The following is a 19,789-nucleotide window of genomic DNA, read 5'->3' on the forward strand; positions in this document are numbered from 1 at the left end:
GCCTAAAGGAAGGGTGGGCAGAGCGGAATCCCGCACTGTCTGAAGGCAGCGTGCCCGCAGGCAGAGACACCAGTCCATGGCACGGAAATAGAGGTCGGCGTAGAATGTGAAACATCTACACTGTCAGGCAAGGTATGGAGCAAAAAGGGAGTTAAATATTTTAATTGGTTTTTAAATGCTAAGCCATTTGGGAAGGAACAGTCACTCTGCACCCTGCAACAAAATCTGCATGCAGCAGCCCTTGCCAAAGAGAAAAAAAGGAAGTTTCTGCAAAGACAGATTTAACTCTCGCTCTGTACAGACTGGGCAATGCACTCCGGGCTGTCAGGTTACGGCTGCGCCTGCGGGACGGTGACGGGAGGAAGAAACACCTGAGCCTGAGCGGGAGCCGCCGAGGAAAAGGCAGTGAAGGGCTGGGAGAAGGCTCTCCTCCGGCCGAAGGCCAGAAAGGGCAGAGGTGCGGGGAGCCGCTGCCCACAGGCGTTCCGCTTCCAGTTGTGCTGGCAGCTGGCTCAGCCGCCCGCCCCGCGACTCCCTGGCGACGAAGCAGTGCTCGTGCACTCACTGGTCCTGGTCCTCCGCCGAGCCACCGGGGATCTTCCCAAGGTTTTAAATCTTATCTGTTTTGCAAACCTTTCATGACCTGTTTTTAAGACCGCGTCACTGCCTGAAGAATCACCTGGAAACATGAATTAACCGCAATAATACAAAAGGCAGGAGGAGCGTTTCATAATTTTATTGGAGTGCTTTCAGTGTGAGGTTGCTAGGTGCAGTGCCAGTAACTCCGTGGCTGCCGTTCTGCTGCCACTAAAAATAGTTACGACTTCAAAAGCCATGCCTGACAGTAAATGTACATGCAAACAACCCTGTGCATTATTAAAAACCAAAATCCTTTAATTCATTGAAATGATAGACAAATAAGGGGATTCTTTAACTACAGTTTAATTAAAGCAGTTACATAGCCTGAGCTTAAATACCGAGTAACACTGTCTCCGCGGATATTGCCGCCAGGTTTCACGAGTATTTACACAAAAATTTAACTTGCTCAACAATGTTAAAATCACAGTACGATAGAAAAATAAACATTTTCACGCCTGTCCTTGAGACACGCTGTGACTCCTAGCCACAGACTACGCCGTGGCTGTAATTCACAAGCTGTGTGTCCTCGGAGTGTCTGCGACCATTGTGCCACACGGTGCGGCTCCAGCAGCACTGTTCTGCCGTGGGCTCTGCTCCAGCGCCGAGCACCCGAAGCAAGGAGTGAGCCAGCGATGTCAAGCAGGGTGACGCGCTCCTACTCAGCAGCTGCAGCTGTTGGGGCTTTTTTGACTTTGCACAGGGCCAAAGCGACTGCCGCGAGAGGGCCAGCACCCCCCGGCCCTGCCTGCACCGTCCCCGGCTCGCAGCCGGCAGTCAGCAGATGCGGCTGCTCAGGGGCCTGGAACGCGTTTTTCAGATCCAAATTCAACTCCAGGCCTAGAGCTTCCTTCTAAAACGTGGCCAGAGGTGGAGACCAACCACTGCGGTAACAAATACGGAGGCATAGGCTTCAGAAATAATGTGGTTCACACAGAAATCGGTAATACCAGTGTCGGGACAAACCACTCCCTGTTAATGGTCCAGTCCAAAGGCAAAACAGAGCAATAACAGGCGAAAAAAACATACAGAATCCCAGAAAGGCAGTTAGTGGTTTTTTTGTCTCCTGGCACTGCCAGGCCAGCGAGCCCAGGGGCTGCAGCCCCGGCTCCCCAGGCCGGACGGTCTGTGGGTAGGAGCAGCCCTCTCCCGACGCATCCTGCCCGGCACTCGGCGGGACCGCAGCGAGCCGAGCCAGCGCGCTGGGCTCCAGACCAGATCCAGATCCAGATCGCTGCCGGCGCTCCTCCCCGTGCCCCTCGCTCTTCCTCCCCGAGCAAGAGGACGATGCCAGGCTGAGGAAAACCCGGCACGATCCCTCGTTGGGCGCACGCAGCGTGATCCCGAGGGTTTAGCTTACGGGCCCACGCACAGAAGCGAATCTCCAGCCTCGGTCCGCGGGGTGAGCCGGAGGCTGGTGGGATGCTCGTCGGCAGCCGCTCGCTCGTGGGCCGTCAGCCACCGCGGGGGCCCTGCAGCCCCCACAGCCACCGTCCCCGGACTGCAGCCCCCCGCGGCACCAGTGCATCTCCCGCTGGGAGCAGGGCCAGGCTTCTGCCTCCCCGGGTCTGAGCACCGTTTCATTCCCTGGGCGTCAGACGAACGGGATTACACCCAAAAACCCTGGGCGCTGTGCTACGAAGACGCACAAGCTGACAGCAGATCATGTGTAGGTTTCATCCTGATTTCACTTTGTGTTAAAGATTACAGTACGTGGGAGTTAGTGGGGAAAATGAGAAAAAAAATTAACCCTATGAGCTGGAGGAAGCAAAATGCAGCTAATGAACAGGAATCGGTTTCAGCGTGGATCGCTGCAGAATGCTTTGGCAAAACTTAAGCTCTAAATAACTATTCACCTCAAACCTGCTGGCGTCTTCAGTGAACGACTTGTAGTTATTAAAAGCTTCCCAAATACACCCAGAGGAAAAATAGGTTAAAAGCATGACCACAAAATCGTAAAGCATTTAATCTCATTTGCTAGTTGGAGCACGAGGAGGGACTGCAGAACGTTTAGGTGGTCTTCTGTAGTGAGATGCCGAGATGAAGCTCGTTCCTAGCAAACACAACCCACCACCATCACTTCTTACCAATTAACAGCCCGAAGGCTGTGGTGAGCTTGCTTTCCCTGCGGAAAGAAACCCCAGTCGAGCAGCTGAGGGAAAGGCTTCTCCAGCTCAGCCTTCCCAGAGGTTTGTGTATAAAGGCAGGGATTGCCGGGGGCCTCCAAGGCTGGGGGGCAGGTTGTCTTCCACAGATACATCACAGCAAGAAGTGCCGAAAGGCAAATACTAAAGACCAGTCTTGCCAAGTTCCCCAGGGTCTCATGGCTCCAGCCACCACACTGCCCGGAGGAGATCGCTTGGTTTTTGCGCTGGCAGTGTCCAACGCACCCCGTCTGACCAGCTTCCTCACTGATGGGGTGGCCCACAAAAAGAGCAGGAACTTCACACGAGGCTGTGCGGCTCAGCTCCATGCTCCAGCCGGTGCAGGGGAGGCTGTGACATCTCGGCGCGCGTACAGCACGGAGTCACATCGGAGCAGGACGCGGCTTGAGGTGTTTGTTACCTCTGTAGGTCACAGGGTCTGGAAGGCGGAAAATAAATGGTGTCTAAAACGTGTCTGCCGATCCTTCTTGGTGCTCGGTGGGAGGCTCCCGCACGCTCCCATGAGGCAAAGATGCCAAGCACCGTTGCCTGCCATGGCTGGTCATCATCAGAAGGGATCTTCATTAATAACGTCTCAGGACGGACCTCAGTAACGACCTGGGTAACCAGCAGGCCAGTCGCACGGCTCTCTTCAGCGGGGCAAGGCGGCCTGGAGCGAGCTTCCAGCAGTTCGGGAGGAAAGCGCAGGAACTCTGCAGGCGCTCGAGGGCCCGAGGCCTGCGGGGAAGGGGGGTCTCCCCGGCTGCTACACGCCCTACGCCGCCAGCCAGCTTCGCCGTGTCGGAGAGACGCGTTGCAGAAGGGCTGTAAGCAGCCACTGCCGGACCAACCTCGACGCGCGGTTCTACATTCTGCTGCGCCTGTGTGTTGGGGAGCTTTTTTCAGACACGAGTTAGCAGAACATTTCATTTCCTAACTGAAAGCAAAGAGAGAAACAGACCACGAAAGGCTGGGAAATGAATACAATTTGAAACCTCGAGAAGCAGATTCAGAGAATATCCTGTTTTTATGCTCTCTCTCCGTTTAATTCATCTGCCATTCCAAACAAGACGTGCCTCAGCTGAATGAAGTCTCCAATAATCACATAATAGGAGAAGTCATTTATTGGGAATCAGGCTCATTCTCCGGCGATATAAATAGGCTGTGCTGTTCCACAGTCTTTTGTCAGCAGGGATTAATTGGCAATTGACCCTTGGCTGGGATTTCTTCGCTACCTCCACATTTTTCATCTTATAGGGCTAAACGAGATCTTAACACCGCTCTGAGAAGCTATGCTTCCTAAGCAGCAGTTTAATTTATCTTTCAGCTATAAATCAGCAGTTTAATTTATCACTAGGTTACATATCAACAGTGAATAGTCAGGGTGGAACTGAGTTTATTATAAAGAAGTTCTGTTAGAAGACACAGTATTACAGCGACTGAAACATGCTGTTAAATTTTCCATTAATGCCCAATTCTGAATATGAACACGGAGAACCACACTTCACATACTTTACATTTAGCTTTCTAATAAATAAGTTCAATAAATAGGGACTTTGCAGATTAAGAAGCTGTATGTGTGAACAGAAGCTGCTTTACAACGTTGTCAAAAAATAACTAGAGCTATTCTTGTTTGTTACCAAATCACCGGAAATTAGTAAGTAAAATATAAATATTTTACCCTTGCTATGAAGACTGGAGGAACGTAGACCTGTTAAAATCACCCTTAGGATTACATAGAACTTAATTTTGTACACTAAATTTAGAGCATGCTTTCATACCATTTTTAGCACACAATATTTTAAAGTACATTTCTTAAAAATATGAGAAACGAATAAGACTGCCCATGTAAGGTTTCGCCTGCGCTCTGATCGCTAGCTCTTGTGTAACACAATATTGCAGTTTGGCTAATTTTGGACGACCTATTCCACATTTGGAAAAGATATATAACAAAGGGCCAGATTTAGTCTGTAGTATATTGCAACATCTTGTTAATACAGTAATTTATTTGTCACAGTACAAAAAAAAATTACTTTCTCCCAATTATATATATAACATATAATCCATTTCTATTATCCATTTTAATAACTATTTTCTTGGGACACAACTCTTACATGATCTCTAAAGACTGCCAGGAACAGAAATATTCTCGTACCAAACGAAAACGCGAGTAAATCAAGCAACTGTAGCTTCACTTGTCCGAAAGGCGCAGTTCTTTTCGGCACACACATTTCCCACGTTCTACCCGTAAGGAACTCCAGCAGGGCTCCCAGCCCCGGCAGCCGAGCGCCCGCGCCGCAGCGAGATGCCGGCCAGCCTTCGGGCTGGGCAGCTCGCCTCGGCTGTGCTCAGCCCCGTCCCGGGGCTCCTCCAGCACAGGAGGCAGGCCTGGACCATCCCATCGGCTGCTCGGAACCAAATCACCTCCGCACGCACTGGCACGCCGACATCCGCTCACGGAATGCACCGTGCCATGCACGTGCCCTCACCGGCTCCGGGAGAGCCCCGCTCGTCTGTCTGCTGGGGCCGAGGCGTTCGTTCTCCTGGAAGCCGGTTTGCCTCTGAGGGGGTCCGGATTTGTCACGAACAACCACCACAATCTGAGAGCATCACCACGCACACATCGGGAAGCCTGCCTTTTGTAAAACACCGGCAACCCGAGCAGACCGAACCATCAATGCTACCGAACTATCAAATAATTATCAACACTAGAAGCAATAACAAAACCGTGAAGGTGAGATAACTGCGTGATGACTTTGACTTAAATACTGTTTTAGAACAGCAAGTGAGCAAAAGGCTAAGTGTGTGGACTGAGCCTCGGTGGAGAAGATCCTGCTCTTTCTCATTTTTACCTCCTATTTCTACAGAGAGGCTGACTGAGAACATTTTGGAACGTGGGAGACTAAGTCATTAAAACAGAAGCGCTTGGATTGCTTTCTTCCTTTAGGGGATTTACTTCATTTTACTTTATCTGACACCAGTCAGAAAGAAATGAGAGTATTGCAAGGAGAAGGAAAGCTGAGTATTGACGTGTTATTTTCCACTAAAATTCTTCTGCTGACCTTGTTAATCTTTTTCTAAGATCAGAAAACGAGGCTTTACCTACAAGGAATCTGAGAGGCTGGAAGGTTTTCCTCACACACTTGCAGCACTACAGCGTCCCACTGTCTCAAAGCGGAGGATTTCGTCAGACCGTTCCCAAATCCTTTGCATCCGCTCACAAACTCGTGTCTCCGTTCTGTTTGTACTCAGATAAAATATTGAGAGTCATTTCCTCGCTTTTGGACTGCACGTTGTGTTCGCTTCTTCTGGACGATTTCCTGGTCGCCCTGGAAAGCCGCCTTCGAAAGGTGTCACCAGCCAGAAAGTAAAGGATAGGGTCGACGCAGCTGTTGAGGCTGGCCAGACCCCTCGTCACCTGGTAAGTGGCATAAACCTTATCGTTGAAGGCACACATTTGCGGAGTCTGAAAATCCAGCCTGGCTCTCAGATTTAAGGTCTTCATCACGTGGAAGGGAAGGTAAGACACCGCAAAGACCGTTAACACAATAATAACCAGGTAAATCGACTTTCTCCTGAGGGGAGAGTTGTCCAAATCTTTGTAAACCAAAGCTTTCACAATGAGCCCATAGCAACCAAGAATCAGAATGAACGGGATGCAGAACATCAGCACCGTGGTGCACATGCTGTAAACGAAGTAACTTCTCAGGTAATCATCGGCTGTCGTGTCGTAGCACGTCGTGGTCTTATTTCTCCGTATCCCCGTTCCCGAGTAGAAGAGTATGGGAGAAATCACGGCCACCACGACGACCCAGACCAGGGTGCTGATGTAGACGGCATTCTTCTTCTTCAGCCTCCCCAGTGACTTCAAGGGGTGCACCACTCCCGTGTACCTGTGCACGCTTATGCACGTTAGAAACAAGATACTGCCGTATAGGTTGACGTGGAAGATGAACCTCTGCAGCTTGCACATGATGTCTCCGAAGATCCAGTCCGTCTTGTTGAAGTAGTAAAAGATGAGGGCGGGCAGAGTCAAGACGTACAAGAAATCGGCCAGTGCCAAGTTGAACATGTAAACTGAGATGCCGCTCCAGGGCCTCATATGGAAGACGAACATCCAGATGGCCACGCTGTTGCCCAAAAACCCGGTGATGAAGACCAGAATGTAGACGGTGGGCAGGTAATAGAACTGGAAGCCAGTTTTGGTGAGGGAGCACTTAGTGGTGGCGTTTCCGGCAGACCAGCCGCTGCTGGACAACAGGTTGGCTTCAGTTCCGTTCAGAGCAGCAGAGAGGAGGACTTCGGTCATGATCCTTCCACCAGAGTCACATCAGCCCGAGGTGAAGCGACAGGGTCTCTACAGGGACAGCAACGCACCTGAAAGCGGAGAAGAGCAAGGAGAACCTAACTGGAAGGCAGAGCCTGCCCTGCCCTGCTCCCGCGGGGTTCCGGTCGCTCGGGCGTGGGGTGCGGGCGGTCCCCCCGCAGCGTCCGGGGCCAGCCATAGCGCGGCCGGGCCCCTCTCCCCGCGTCCCGGGGCCGGGCAGGGCGGAGGGGGAGCGCGGCGGGATGGCCCGGGCCGGCCCCGGGACGCGGGGAGCGCCGCGAAGGGGCAGCGGGGCCGGGCGGGGGGCGGCGTGGGCGGCCGCTCCTCCCGCGCTCCTCGGGCCGGCGCCGCCGCCCCGCCCGCCTCCGCGGCTGCCGGCACCGTCCCGCAGCCCAGCGCCCGCCGCTCCCCGCCGACACCTCAGCCCGCCCGCTCCCCTCAGCCCGCCCGGCCCCGCTCCCCTCAGCCCGCCCGGATCCCCTCAGCCCGCCCGGCTCCGCTCCCCTCAGCCACCTCAGCCCGCCTCGCTCCCCTCAGCCCGATCCCGCTCCCCTCAGCCGCCTCAGCCCGCCCGGCCCCGCTCCCCGCGTTCCCCCCCGACGCCGCGCCCCAGCCCGGCCCCGCGGAGCGCCGGCCCCGCTCCCCACCTGCCTCCCTCGGCGCCCGCCTCAGCCCGCGCTCCCCTCTCTTCGCCGCCGGCAGCGTCCGCCCGGCGGGGCGCGGCGTCCCGCCCGCGGCTCCCCGGCCGAGCCGGCTCCCATCGCCGGGCAGGGCAGGGCAGGGCCGGGCAGGGCGGCCAGGGGCAGCGGCTCTAGGGCGCGGGGAGCCCCTCCATGGCGGCGCCGCCAGCGCGGGGAGAGCGGCCGCAGCCCCTCTGCTGCGGGAGGCAGCGCGCCGGCCCCGGGCGGACTGCGGGCGGGACGAGGAGCCGGCTCGGCCCAGGGGCGCGCCGCCCGCCCGCCCCCCGCACCGCCCTCACGGGGAGGGGGGGCCGCTTGCCGCTCCCCGCCCGCCCAGCACGGCTGCGGGGCGGGGAGCTGAGGGGTCGGGGGGCTGCGGGTCGGGGGGCTGAGGGGTCGGGGGCTGCGAGCCGCGGGGCTGCGGGGTCGAGGGGCTGCGGGGCCGGGGGCTGCGGGGCCGGGGGGCTGCGAGTCTGGGGACTGCAGGGTCGGGGGCTGCAGGGCTGGGGGCTGGGGGCTGCGGTGTCGGGGGGCTGCGGGGCCGGGGGGCTGCGGGGTGGGGGGCTGCGAGTCTGGGGCTGAGGGGTCGGGGGCTGCGGGGCTGCGGGGCCGGGGGGCTGCGGGGCGGGGGGCTGCGAGTCTGGGGCTGCGGGGTCGGGGGCTGCGGGGCTGGGGCTGCGGGGCCGGGGGGCTGCGGGGCGGGGGGCTGCGAGTCTGGGGACTGCAGGGCTGGGGGCTGTGGAGTCGGGGGGCTGCGGGGCGGGGGCTACGGGGGCTGCGGGGCCGAGAGGCTGTGGAGTCGGGGGTCTGCGGTGTCGGGGGGCTGCGGGGTGGGGGCTGCGGGGTCGGGGGGCTGCGGGGCTGGGGGCTGCGGGGTCGGACCCCCGCTCCCTCCCCGCCCTTGGAAAACGCGCTCGGCAGCCCGGTTGGAGCTGCGCGAAGGTGCTGGTCGCTGCGAAGGGAACAGCTGAGCAGAAGCGCGCCCGCTCTGCTGACCTCTAATCAAGCGCCATACATTTGGCGCTGGAGTCAGAGCGCGATCGTTATTTATCGTCCTGGCAAAACACAACGGGCGGGTTTCAGCCGTTTCCTCCCCGCTCGCATCGCGGACAGGCCGTGCGGTGAGTGGGGCGGGAGCCCGCCGTGTCTGCTCGCCGCTAAACGCCGGGCTCGAGACGGAGCGTTGTTAGCGCCTTCATGAATATGTATTCATCTTTCAAACTTCTGCGCCTGTCTGAACGGCAGAACTGCTTTGCTGGGAAAGCTGAGTTGGGAAATCGGCTGTGCATTGGAGCGCTGTCGGAACAGGCGAGTGGGTGCAGATGGAGCTGCCAGCCTGGCGTCTCTGCCGGGGCAAGATGCGCGGGCTACAGCTCAGCAGCGACGCCTCAAAGCTTGTAAACATAGGACCTTTTCTTCTTGCGTATTAGTTTTGTTTTTTCTTTTTCTACTCACTAACTGCGTATTTTCTACTTTGAAGATTCTCTTTAATTTTAACACAAAAGGAATGTGAAGAGAAAGGAAAGTGAAAAATGAGACGAGAACGGCCGCACCTGTAGCATCGGTGTTGTGGAGCAGACCCAGCTGGCAGAACTGTTCGGTGGTGCCCTCTAGGATTTTACGGCGCTGGCAACGACCAAGCCTTCGCCTCTGCACTCCCACCAGAGCAAACACCCAACCCGCAAGCCAGACCGTGTAACGATGCCAAGCCCACCACGCTGGCTTGTGAAAAAGCCATCTTGCTCCGTGGAGAATCAACTGCACGGCCAAAACCGGAGTTCGTTTCAATAAAGGACTTGGATTATGGTGTTAAAAAAAAACAAACCAAAACACAAAACCCGGAAGCAGCGCTATTAGCTGATGAGAAGCCTTTTAGTTTATCTTTCCTCTTGTAATTGTTATTTCATGAGTGACTTTCTCAGTCCCATTGCTAACACACAGCTCCTCTTGGCAGCTTCCCCGAATTCCCCGTCTTGAGCAAATCTTGAGTCATCCCGAGGCAGCGTGAGATAGCATCAGTAAACACACGCTGCGAACTACAGCCTGTTGTCCTCAGTTACCTAAGCAGCGCCATAAATCCAAACCGCGGAGACGAAAGGTCGGAGCGGTCGCGGAGTGGGGGACGGAGCAGCTCCCGAGGCTCAGTGCTGGTGCCCGGGACAGGCGGAGGTGCCGGCAGCGGGGCCAGGCGAGGCTCCGGCTGCGGGGACGGCTCAGCCCACTCTGGCTTGTGACTGCGGCTATGAACAGGGCTGCGGTTCGCTCATGCGGGTCTTGGAGACGGACGAGATCACCGGCACGAGCGCGAGGAGGAGCAGGCGGCTGCGCGTGCCGGTTTGCCCAGGCGCCTGTGGCAGTGGTCACACCGACCTCAGGCTTTGCGCCAACATGGTGCTTGCCACGACAGGAGAGACAACACCCGCTCCGGCACGGAGCTGTGGTGGCGTGGAGAGGCGGCACCTCCTCTGGCGCTACTGGTAGGACCAATACACGTGCTCAAGGATGAGTATGAGTGCATAAATATCTGAAGGCAGAAGTGAATCCGTACCAAACCTGTGCTTCACACCCTGCAGCCGCAGCGCTGTTCATCCGTCACCAAAGGCTCCAAGCTCAGATTTACAATCTGGTCTCAGAAACTGCGGCTGATTCAGTCTGCTGTGCCAGGGCAGATTTTCCGAGGTACTTCACTCCTCCCGGTAACTTTTTTCTGAGTGCCCTCTCGTTTTTCCGTGGCTGTTCAGCAGGGTGGGCACCCAAAGCAGACACTGTCATGGCGGTGTTGCTGGCGTTGATTACAAGCGCCAAGCTCCTCCCTGCCCCAGCAGCTTCTGGTGGTACCCGTGGGGGTGGGACGTCCCACTTCACAGAATCACAGAACATTAGGGGTGGGAAGGGACCTCTGTGGGTCACCCAGCCCAACCCCCTGCCCAAGCAGGGTCACCCAGAGCAGGCTGCACAGCACTGCGTCCAGGTGGGTCTGGAATATCTCCAGAGAAGGAGACTCCACAGCCTCCCTGGGCAGCCTGGGCCAGGGCTCCGTCACCCTCAGAGGGAAGAAGTTCTTCCTCGGGTTCAGCTGGAACTTCCTCTGCTTCAGTTTGTGCCCGTTGCCCCTTGTCCTGTCGCTGGGCACCACTGGAAAGAGTCTGGCCCCGTCCTCCTGACACCCACCCTGCAGATATTTAGAGGCATTTCTAAGGTCCCCTCTCAGGCTTCTCTTCTCCAGGCTGAACAAGCCCAGCTCCCTCAGCCTCTCCTCGTAGGAGAGATGCTCCCGTCCCCTCCTCATCCTCGCAGCCCTCCGGTGGACTTTCTCCAGTAGCTCCTCAAACCAGCTACACACTTGCGCCTTGTCCCCTGGCTTGCCCTGTGAGGAACCTCCATCGCCAGAAGACCAGGTGTGGCACACAGCAACATCCTTCCAGAACCACCTTTAGGAAGAGTGGAAAAGCGTGTTTCCCTTTCTTCTGCACATTTTCTAAATCCCTGCCATTCTTGCCTCCCATTCACTCCTGCCTCACATACCTCGCTCCAGCCAGGCGTCCCTTTTCCTTTTTCGCACCTCCGTTACTGTGACTACTCAGTCTTTTATCCTTTGCCTAGCCTTGCCAACCCCCTCGGCTGCCTCCGCCTGCACTGGTTTGCCCCTCTTTCTCCAGCTTGGGGTCAGGGGGTGCTTCTGGAGGGGGCATGCGCACAGCGAGGACCCCCGCTCCTCTCCTCACCCGCTGTCGGGGTGCTCTGCCCTGCCTGTTGCAGCCCGGGCTGTATAGGCAGCTACATCCCCGCTGCTCATCGGCAGCCTGCGCCTCAGCACCGCCCTGCTGAGCCTGCCCGTACTGGAAATGGAAATCTCACATACTGGTTTTTGCAGTTTGCGCATTCTGGCTGCAGTGCTTCAGCTGCGAAAGGTCCAAGCATTTGCACGAGTAAGGAGCGAGGCGTGTTTCTCAGCAGCCATACTGTGACATGCCTTCACGCCCAGCCAGCACGTTAGTGCCTTCCTGCCTGTCTCACCGATCTCTTCTCGTTTTGAACCACAACCACAGAGCATGTTGCCTTAGCACCTCTTCCTCCCCAGCTCCAGCACACGCCTCGGAGCTGCACAGGTTTCCGTCTGGTGTAGGTGAAACTGAATTCCTTCCAGCTTCGCCTCTTTGTGCAAAAGCTGCGATTTTGTACCACTGATTTCCACTAAGCTGAATGTTTTGTTCTGTTAACAGCTGATTTAACTCAAACGGAGGATAGATCCCTAATGAGAAAAGAAAGCATGCTCGAGAGCAAGTGGAAATTCCCAGTCAGTCCAATTAGCGCTGAACTATCGCAGTGTGGGGGTGGCAAAGGGATGGTCTGGACAGAAATCCAGCTGTTTCCACCTGTTGGCTCCACTTAGCAGGAAGGCTTCGACGCGGTTTCAGCATTTCAAAGTGTGCAGGTATGAACAACGGGCCCGAACCGGTGCCAGCTGAGAGGCTGGCAGCGAGACCCCACCAAGGAGCATCGCGATGCCTGCCGTAGTGAGGGTAAACACACACGTAGCTGCACACAGACGCGTGTCACGGGCACTCCGTGTCTCACTCGGGAGTGCCGCGGGAAGGGCTGGGTGGGCACACACCTCGGAGGGTGAGCTGCTCGCGACTCCCCGCTGCAGGACGTCTCACCTGCTGTAAAAATGCCTGTTCCACATTTTACCTGAACTGGCTGGTGACCTACCTGTTGGCCTCTGGTGGGCTTCATGCCCCGCTTCATTAGGAAACTCTTTCAGTCAAATAACGTTCACCTCGTGTTTTCTTTCTCCAGCCTCTGCAGTTTCAAAACTTCCTTCTTCATTTGTCACAGAAGGTGGCATCCATCTTTTCCCAGCACCACTTCTATGGTGTGCAGACTTTCCAGGCTGAGCCTGAAATACTACTTTATTTGATTTTAAAACACTATTGCATGCAGCATTTAGATTGCTACACCTTTGAAGCTGGAAGAGGTCCCCCAGCTGGACTTCCAATGGCCACCCACACAGAGGGGAGAACTGAGGAAATGCTGGTTTAAACGATTCAGGGAAACACTTATTTGTGAAAAAAAAGCAAAGCTCATCCTTGTCTGTCTAAGAATACTTAAAAATATATAGTAGAGAGAGTGTTAGCAATGGCTGTTTACCCAGTTCTTGTTTCCTTCCAGCCTGAGTTTCACAGGCTGAAAATGCCCAGGCTTGGCCTCGACTTGTGAGTGAATCTGGCTGGGAAATGTGCGGGCGCGCTGCCTTTGTGCAATAAGCAACTCCTGTCACCTTCCACAAGAGCCTGGGGCCCTTCGCGGCCGAGGCGGAAGGCTGAACGCTGGCAAGGAAATGATGTACCTGACAAAAATGTCCGTGTCAGCAAAGGAAACCCGGGAGGGTGTAACATCCCCCCCCCAAGCTGCCCAGTGTGCCCGTTTCCCCCTTGCGCAGGGCGGGCGGGCGCGTTTCTGGTCGGCGGGACCCCACCACAGCGGGCACCGCTGGAGCTGCTGGGGACAGCGTGTGGCCCTGGGGAGCGGGTGAGGGGCAGCGGGAGGGGGTGTTGGGAGCGGGGGACCCCGACCCGACGCCACAGCCCTGACATGACGCCCCACCGCAGTGAGCCTGGTGCGGCGTGGGACCTGCTCGCCCGGCCGCCTCCGCCTCTCCTCGGAAAACCAGCCTGGAAATGACAGGTCAAGAGCTGTAAGAATAATCTGACGTGTCTGGTGCAGATACGACGTGCGCTGCTGGTTGGAAGCAAGTCCGAGCCGAGTTCCCAGCCTGCTCCCGAAGACTGCCGGCAGGATGCGTGCCCCAGGCTCCGCTGGCGCTTCTGCCAGCAAAGCCTGCGCCGCTGCTCTGCCCTCCCGCGCTCGCTGTCCCTGCAGAGCAGAAATGCTGTCCCTGGAGGCTGTCAGCCTGCTACTCAGGGGGTGAAAACGTCTCGTCCTCGAGGCGATACCCCCCATGCCTGCTGCCAAGGCACGGGGAGCGGCTCTGCCCCGTCCCGGTGCGAGAGGAGCGCGCGCCTGTGTGCATTTTTAATGTCGGAGCTGACATTTTGCTGTCTTGAAAACAAAAGCTGTTCGTGGGCTAATTAAACAGATCTGCACGCAGCATCATGTAAGCCCCGAGGAGCGACAGAGTCCCAACAGGGTGTGGGCTTTGGAAGGCAGCACGACACAGAGCCGTGCACGCAAAGGATTATAGTTTTGTAATCGACAGTGGGCCACGTGGTGGGTGGCCAGCGCGGGAGGCCAGAGGGCTTGCTCTGTAAGGCCCTGGTCAGCATCCGACACGACTGTCACGTATTCCCAAGCGGATGAACACTATACGTCTTTTCTTCTCTCTCTTTGGCTTTATTAATATTATAAACCCACAAGAATAACGAAATGGCTGTTTCAGAGGGCCTTCCGTATTTCAGAATATGCAAATAGCTTCCGATCAGCACTGCTGCTGTGATGCCCCTGTGATGCTGACACAGCCATAAATAGAGTTAATGGCGGTGACTTATGAGTCCTAGTAGAGCAACTGCACTTCCAGAGCCTAAAGATAATGCAGAACACTGGAAAACTTGTTCTAATTACAGCAGGGAGCATCTTGCCTCCTCCCTCTATTGCCATTTTAAATTGAAATTACTATTCTCAGTAGAAAAGATCTTTTGTTCAGCCACCAGCCAAGAAAGACAATTCTACTGCGGAGGTTTAATAGTGCGTTAATACCCACATTACACAGTTTCCTTCAATGGCCAAGAAGACAAACAGGCAGGAAACAGTGAAGATCGCGTACCAAGGGAGACAAAATTAAGTATTGCAATTAAGTACTTGCTACCTAATGCACGGAGGGAAACGAATGCCGCACGCGCTCTGAGGTGCTATCACCGGAGCATCCTACGAGCGCATCCCGGCGGGGTGCAGGGACGCGTCCCCACGCAGCCCCCGGCAGGGAGCCGGCGGGGGCAGCTGCGGGGCCCCGGGGGCTGCCACCTCCTTCCAGCCCTGTCTCGCTCCTCGTGCTCCCCCAAAGCCTTCGTATCCCCAGAGCCCTACTGCCACTGCCCCAAAGCTGGGCTTCCCTGCAACGCAACGGCAGCTCCACGTCTTGCCCTAACGCTATTTCCAGACCTAACTCTGCTTTTCACTGGAGCTACCTTGCGCTTTAATGTCCAGACGTGCACAGCTGAGTAATGGGTTGGCAGGGTGGGGGGGGGGGGGGCGGTTAGCCACCTCTCTGTCTTTTCCTCCGTTACCTGGACGAAAGCTTGCAGTGGGGAAGGCGGCTGGGCTTTCCCAGCCCAGGGAGGGCTGCGAGGAAGCGGGATTGGGATGGAGCGGAGCGAGCCGGCACTCGGGGAGCTGCACGGCACCGCTCGTACGCAGCCCCACTGCTGCGGGGAGTTTTCGGGTGGTTTCGAGAGCGTTGTTAACTCTGCACTCTGTTAGCGATGCCAGCGGTGATCTTGTTCGCGGTGATGGGAATCGGTGCGGGCTCTTCAGGAGCCAGGAGTTGTGCGCATGTCCTCGCTCCTCAGCTCCTGGGCACGTTCCAGCTCTGTCTTGCCTCCTGGAGATAGATACGGCATACGGGTGCAGTTAGGCACCAGTCCTGACAACAAGAATTTGGTAATCAGCGCAGTGGGCACGTTCTGCAGGCGGCAGAGATGGGAGTGAAGCTCTTGGCTTTCTCCAGCTTGGCTGCAGCGAGCCCACGCTCCCTGGGGTCAGTGATGCTCTCCGAGGAATCTAAGCTGTGATGCTGGTTCACACGGCGTCGGCCTCCGGCGCTGGCCCCGAGCGTGTGCCCGGAGCCCGGCTTCACGCCGGTTTGCAGCGGGCAATGACTGCAACGCGCTCCCCAGTGCTCGCTCGGCTGCCGAGAGCGGTCCTGCTGCGGGCCCGGCAGGCATGGCTGGGGGCAGCGGCCACTTCTGGAGCAGAGGAAGGCAAAATATTGTTTAGAAAACACTTGCAATTGCATCACAGGCAAATCATGTCAGTGGTAAACATCATCTATTACCATTCAGCAGATACTAGAAAATACGGTAATACTGGATTCTTTCAATTAAATTTCCCTTTTGATATTTCTTTCTAAATGTGTTTAAATGCAGGCAAAATTGTTTCTTGACATTTTAATACAGTATTTGATCAGGTCATCGATTTGATTAAAATAAGTGTTGTCAACAACACTAAAAATATGGGAAAGCTAAAATCAGACTATGCTTTCAAGTGCTAAACTTTCCTACCTTGTATGAAACACCAGAAAGCAGATGTTAAAACTGATCTGGAACAATTTTTTAAAAGCTAAGATCAGGAAGTCAGCGAATTTCCAGGTAACCACAGGTGAGAGCCTGGCACTCGGGACTGGAGGCAGCAACAACCGCAATTTAGAAGTTGTGGAGGTGACCTCTTGCTGCTGTTAGCAAAAACCACTCGCTGCAGCCCTCCGGCGCTGCCATCCTTCCGCTTCTCTTTATTCTGCACCCATGTTTCCCCTCCGGATCAGGTCTGCACGAGTTGATCCAGATAAAAGGAGGGACGTGCCATATACCCACGCGTGGTGTTACGTTTCCTGCCGGCATCTCACCCGGAGCCGGTCTCCCGGTGGAGCCGCGGCGGGTGACACCACGTCCCACGCAGGGCACTGTGCCGCTGCGGCGCAGAGCTCCTGACGGCTCCCACCAGCCGCATCCCGCCCGGCGGCTGCCTCGCTTGGAACGGAACCAGTGCCCGCCAGCTGACTGGAAAATACGGAATTTCTGAATTCAGTTGGACTGTTCTTTCCATGTGGATAAAACCAGACCTCCATGCACCCCCTTGCTGCGCTGGACAGCATCAGTTACGGGCTTATGCATTCCAGCACCGACGTATTCAGCATCTAACCCCAGAATTGCCTTTTCAAAAGCTGTTGGCGTAGCTTGGTGCTACTCACTGGGTCCCTGCTAATGGCAGAGGCTCTGTTTAACTCAGGTCCATGTTAGAGTCCGGCCGAATTTCGGCTGTTCTTGAATTTCGAGGGTCCAAAGCTACCAGTAGTGACCAGTCAATGGTTTCACTCACGGATGCCAGGGATCTCCTTTGGCACTGGTTTTATCACAAGCACAGGTAAGGTGCAGCCCTTGCCCGAGTCTCGCTGTTGGTGATGAGGCCCACGTGGCCCTGGCAGTGGGGGTCCCCCCTGCCCTGCCAGCCCCTTCCTCCCGGCAGCTTGCTGTTTTACCAACTGCGCTCCCTCACACCCCTGCCCGCAGGGTTTAATTCGGGGAAGGAAGGGCCTCGAGAACACCAGTCATGGAAACGGACATGAAATTATTCAGTTCAGCGCCGCCACATAATGAGCCCTGGATTTTTAGCTGTCCTCATGCCGATACTCCATTTTATTCTATTTCAGGAATATCTGAAAACATGGTACTGACAAAGAAGTGACAGGACTTCAAACTAAGCATTAGAAGTCCCCTTTTTTTGGACCCTTCCGACAGGTTTGAAGCCGATCAGGGCAGGAGCAGCCTTTCAACATCCCTGCACTGATGCCTCCGCCGCCAGACTCATTCATCCCTGCTCCAGCTCTTGTTCCCTGTCTCATTATCCCTCAGCTCCTGCTCTCTCCCGGCTGCTCTGCCCTCCTTCCTCCCCGAGCGGTCCCTCCCGGGGAGCTGCTGCCTGGGTCGCAGTCGCCTCGCGTCACCGGGATGCTCTCGGCAGCCTCCTGCCCTGCCACCGGGCCGAAGCCGAGCGCGGGGAGGGTGGTCCTGGCCGAGAGCACCCAGGCATCTCCCGGCTCTCTGCAACTCAGCCAAACCTTAGTACGCATGTGACGACCTAAGAAAAAATTCGACAGCTCCCACTGACAATTAGGAAGGAGGTGATGCTGAGGAACAGACAAAAGAGATACCTGAAATAAAAAAGCCTAATGAAAAGCTAATCGTGTAGTACAAAGAAACGCCAGCTCAGCTCTTACTGGAAACAAATACTCTGGCAATCATTACTAAGGCCATTTCTAATTTCATGTGCAGTTGCTGAAGCAACAGCTTCAGTTTAAGCTGCACAAGCTGAAGCACGGAGCCCTGGTGGGAAGCGGCACTGCTGCAGGGACTCTTCTGTCCCCAGCTCCCTTATTTAAATTCTAGGTGCAATAGGCTCACCTGGCTTGCATCGGAGTCGTTATAAAACAAATACGATAGGCATGTTGACGGTAGGAAAATCATGAGAGTCATGGATCTAGATCTCTTCTGAGCTGTTCTGCAGCACGCCTTGGGCGATGTGTGTGTGCGGACACAGGAGGCAATGGCTCCCACGGAGCAGACCGCAGCGCAGCGGTGGTGGGAGGTCCGGCTAAACCAGACCAGTTTCCACCTTCCCTCAGGAACTCGCGTACCAGTTTCAGACCAGCTGCTGAACGTTCAGACGACGCTGTACGGTGCCGTTACAGGCTGCAGCAGTCGCTGCTGTGACTGTTCTGCCTGCAAACGGCTCATCCCCATCAGAGCCCCCCTGTTTCCAGCGAATCACACTGGGATCAGGTCTCTCATTGTATCTGATTTATTTGACCTTCGTTCCTTACGTCCCTGATTTTGTCTCCTGTTTCGTACCAAACAAGTCACTTTTCGGATTTTGTACCACCCACTGTGTGCAACCATTCTGCACCCAAGTTCCTTCCAGATGCCCGCCCGGGTGGGTGCCAAGCGATGCCTCCGCTGCCCGGCTGCTGGCGAGTCTTCCCCAGACAAAGCCCACACAGAAGCAGCCAAATTCATCCCTGGAGCGTATCCAGTGACACCATCATTGCTTCAAGGGTAAATTTAGCCAAAAGCCATCCCAGCAGCTGCCTTCTCCCATGACTTGCAGACTGTTCCCGCATGGCATTGCCCTCCTCCAGGCACGGACCCTCCCAGCCACGACTTGGGTGAGCAAAACCAGCCGCTGGCCATGGAGACTCCTCGGGAGACGGAGATAAACGAGGCATGGAGCCATCCAAACCACCAGCACTGCCATGAAACGGCTCAGGCAAACCAAACAGACCCTCCTTCCTCTCAGGTGAGTGCTAGGATTTTTTCCCCTTTTAATATTTGGCTTTTTTGCCTAGAAATCAGATCAGCTCACCCAGGCCATGCTGCACCCACTGACCCATGGGCTTGTGCCTGCCAGCTACGGCAGCGGGACCCTCTGCTCCCCGTTCCAGCAGCGGGACCCTCTGCTCCCCGTTCCAGCAACGGGACCCTCCAGTCCCTGTGCCCAGGCAAGGCCGGTGGCTGCTGCCCGCTCTGAGCACATCTTTCTCTCCTGCTTTTCAGCCTCTCCTTGCACCGCACTAATGCTTTGCATCGCCTTAATGGTTGTTTATTGAGCTCTTAAGGGATTAACCTTTGGCTTTTAAAATTGGAGCTCCAGGAGCTTATTTCAGGAGCCTAGTCTAAAAATGTAGTGGAAAAAAAAAAATCACTGGCATAGATAATCTTTTTTGTAATCTCTAGAATTTATCTGAAAGAAGAAATGTTAAGGAAAAATACCTCTGTTAATGTTCAAACACGAGTAAGTACATTTGTTGCTGTATGAACCTTTTAAAGCTATTAATGATTGAATTTAATGCCTGGTATTTAATGGAGGGGCAGGACCAGCACTGACTTAAAACCATAACGAATGTGTGTAAAAAGGCAAAAAGTCCTCTGTGAGTTTCTATCCGCCACTTTGATTTCTAATATAAGTAAAATCAAGAGCAATTATAAATGGGGCAGGCAGAAAAACTGTATTCCCAGAGCGGCAGGGCTGTCTCAGATATGGATCGATACCAAGCATACTGCTATTTAACATGGAGTTTCTGAAGAGAAACCTGTCCTTCACGCACCGGACCAGCATTATCGCGCAGAGCTTGCTGGGAAGCGCTGGTGTTGCCACCGTGGTGGATCCCACGTGGCGAATCCCATGTAACGGATCCCGTGTAATCCCATACAATCACCTGTCACTTTGCAAAAGTTGTTCCTTAAAAGTTTCTTTAAGAGTTCCTTAAAGAATTT

At 55.4% G+C, this 19,789-nt stretch overlaps 1 protein-coding gene and 1 long non-coding RNA gene across 2 annotated transcripts; one reads left to right on the forward strand and one right to left on the reverse strand.

The window, feature by feature from the left end:
- Positions 1-720: 720 nt before the first annotated feature.
- P2RY1 (purinergic receptor P2Y1) lies at positions 721-8,005 on the reverse strand. Its single transcript, XM_075418442.1, has 2 exons — positions 7,755-8,005; positions 721-7,157 (listed from the first exon to the last, which is right to left on the reverse strand). Exon 2 carries the CDS (start codon positions 7,087-7,089, stop codon positions 5,998-6,000), a length of 1,092 nt encoding a protein of 363 aa, XP_075274557.1. The 5' UTR covers positions 7,090-7,157; positions 7,755-8,005; the 3' UTR covers positions 721-5,997.
- Positions 8,006-8,656: 651 nt separating this feature from the next.
- LOC142361030 (uncharacterized) lies at positions 8,657-10,664 on the forward strand. Its single transcript, XR_012763569.1, has 3 exons — positions 8,657-8,908; positions 9,033-9,095; positions 9,268-10,664. It is a non-coding gene; the product is annotated as an uncharacterized LOC142361030 (long non-coding RNA).
- The last annotated feature ends 9,125 nt before the right edge of the window (positions 10,665-19,789 follow it).

The sequence above is a fragment of the Opisthocomus hoazin genome, chromosome 4 (genome assembly GCF_030867145.1).
Source record: "Opisthocomus hoazin isolate bOpiHoa1 chromosome 4, bOpiHoa1.hap1, whole genome shotgun sequence".
NCBI classification, from domain to species: Eukaryota; Metazoa; Chordata; class Aves; order Opisthocomiformes; family Opisthocomidae; genus Opisthocomus; species Opisthocomus hoazin.

Bases quoted from the DNA above. Each gene is read 5' to 3' on its own strand.
- P2RY1 (XM_075418442.1), bottom strand. From the start codon at position 7,089: ATGACCGAAGTCCTCCTCTCTGCTGCTCTGAACGGAACTGAAGCCAAC.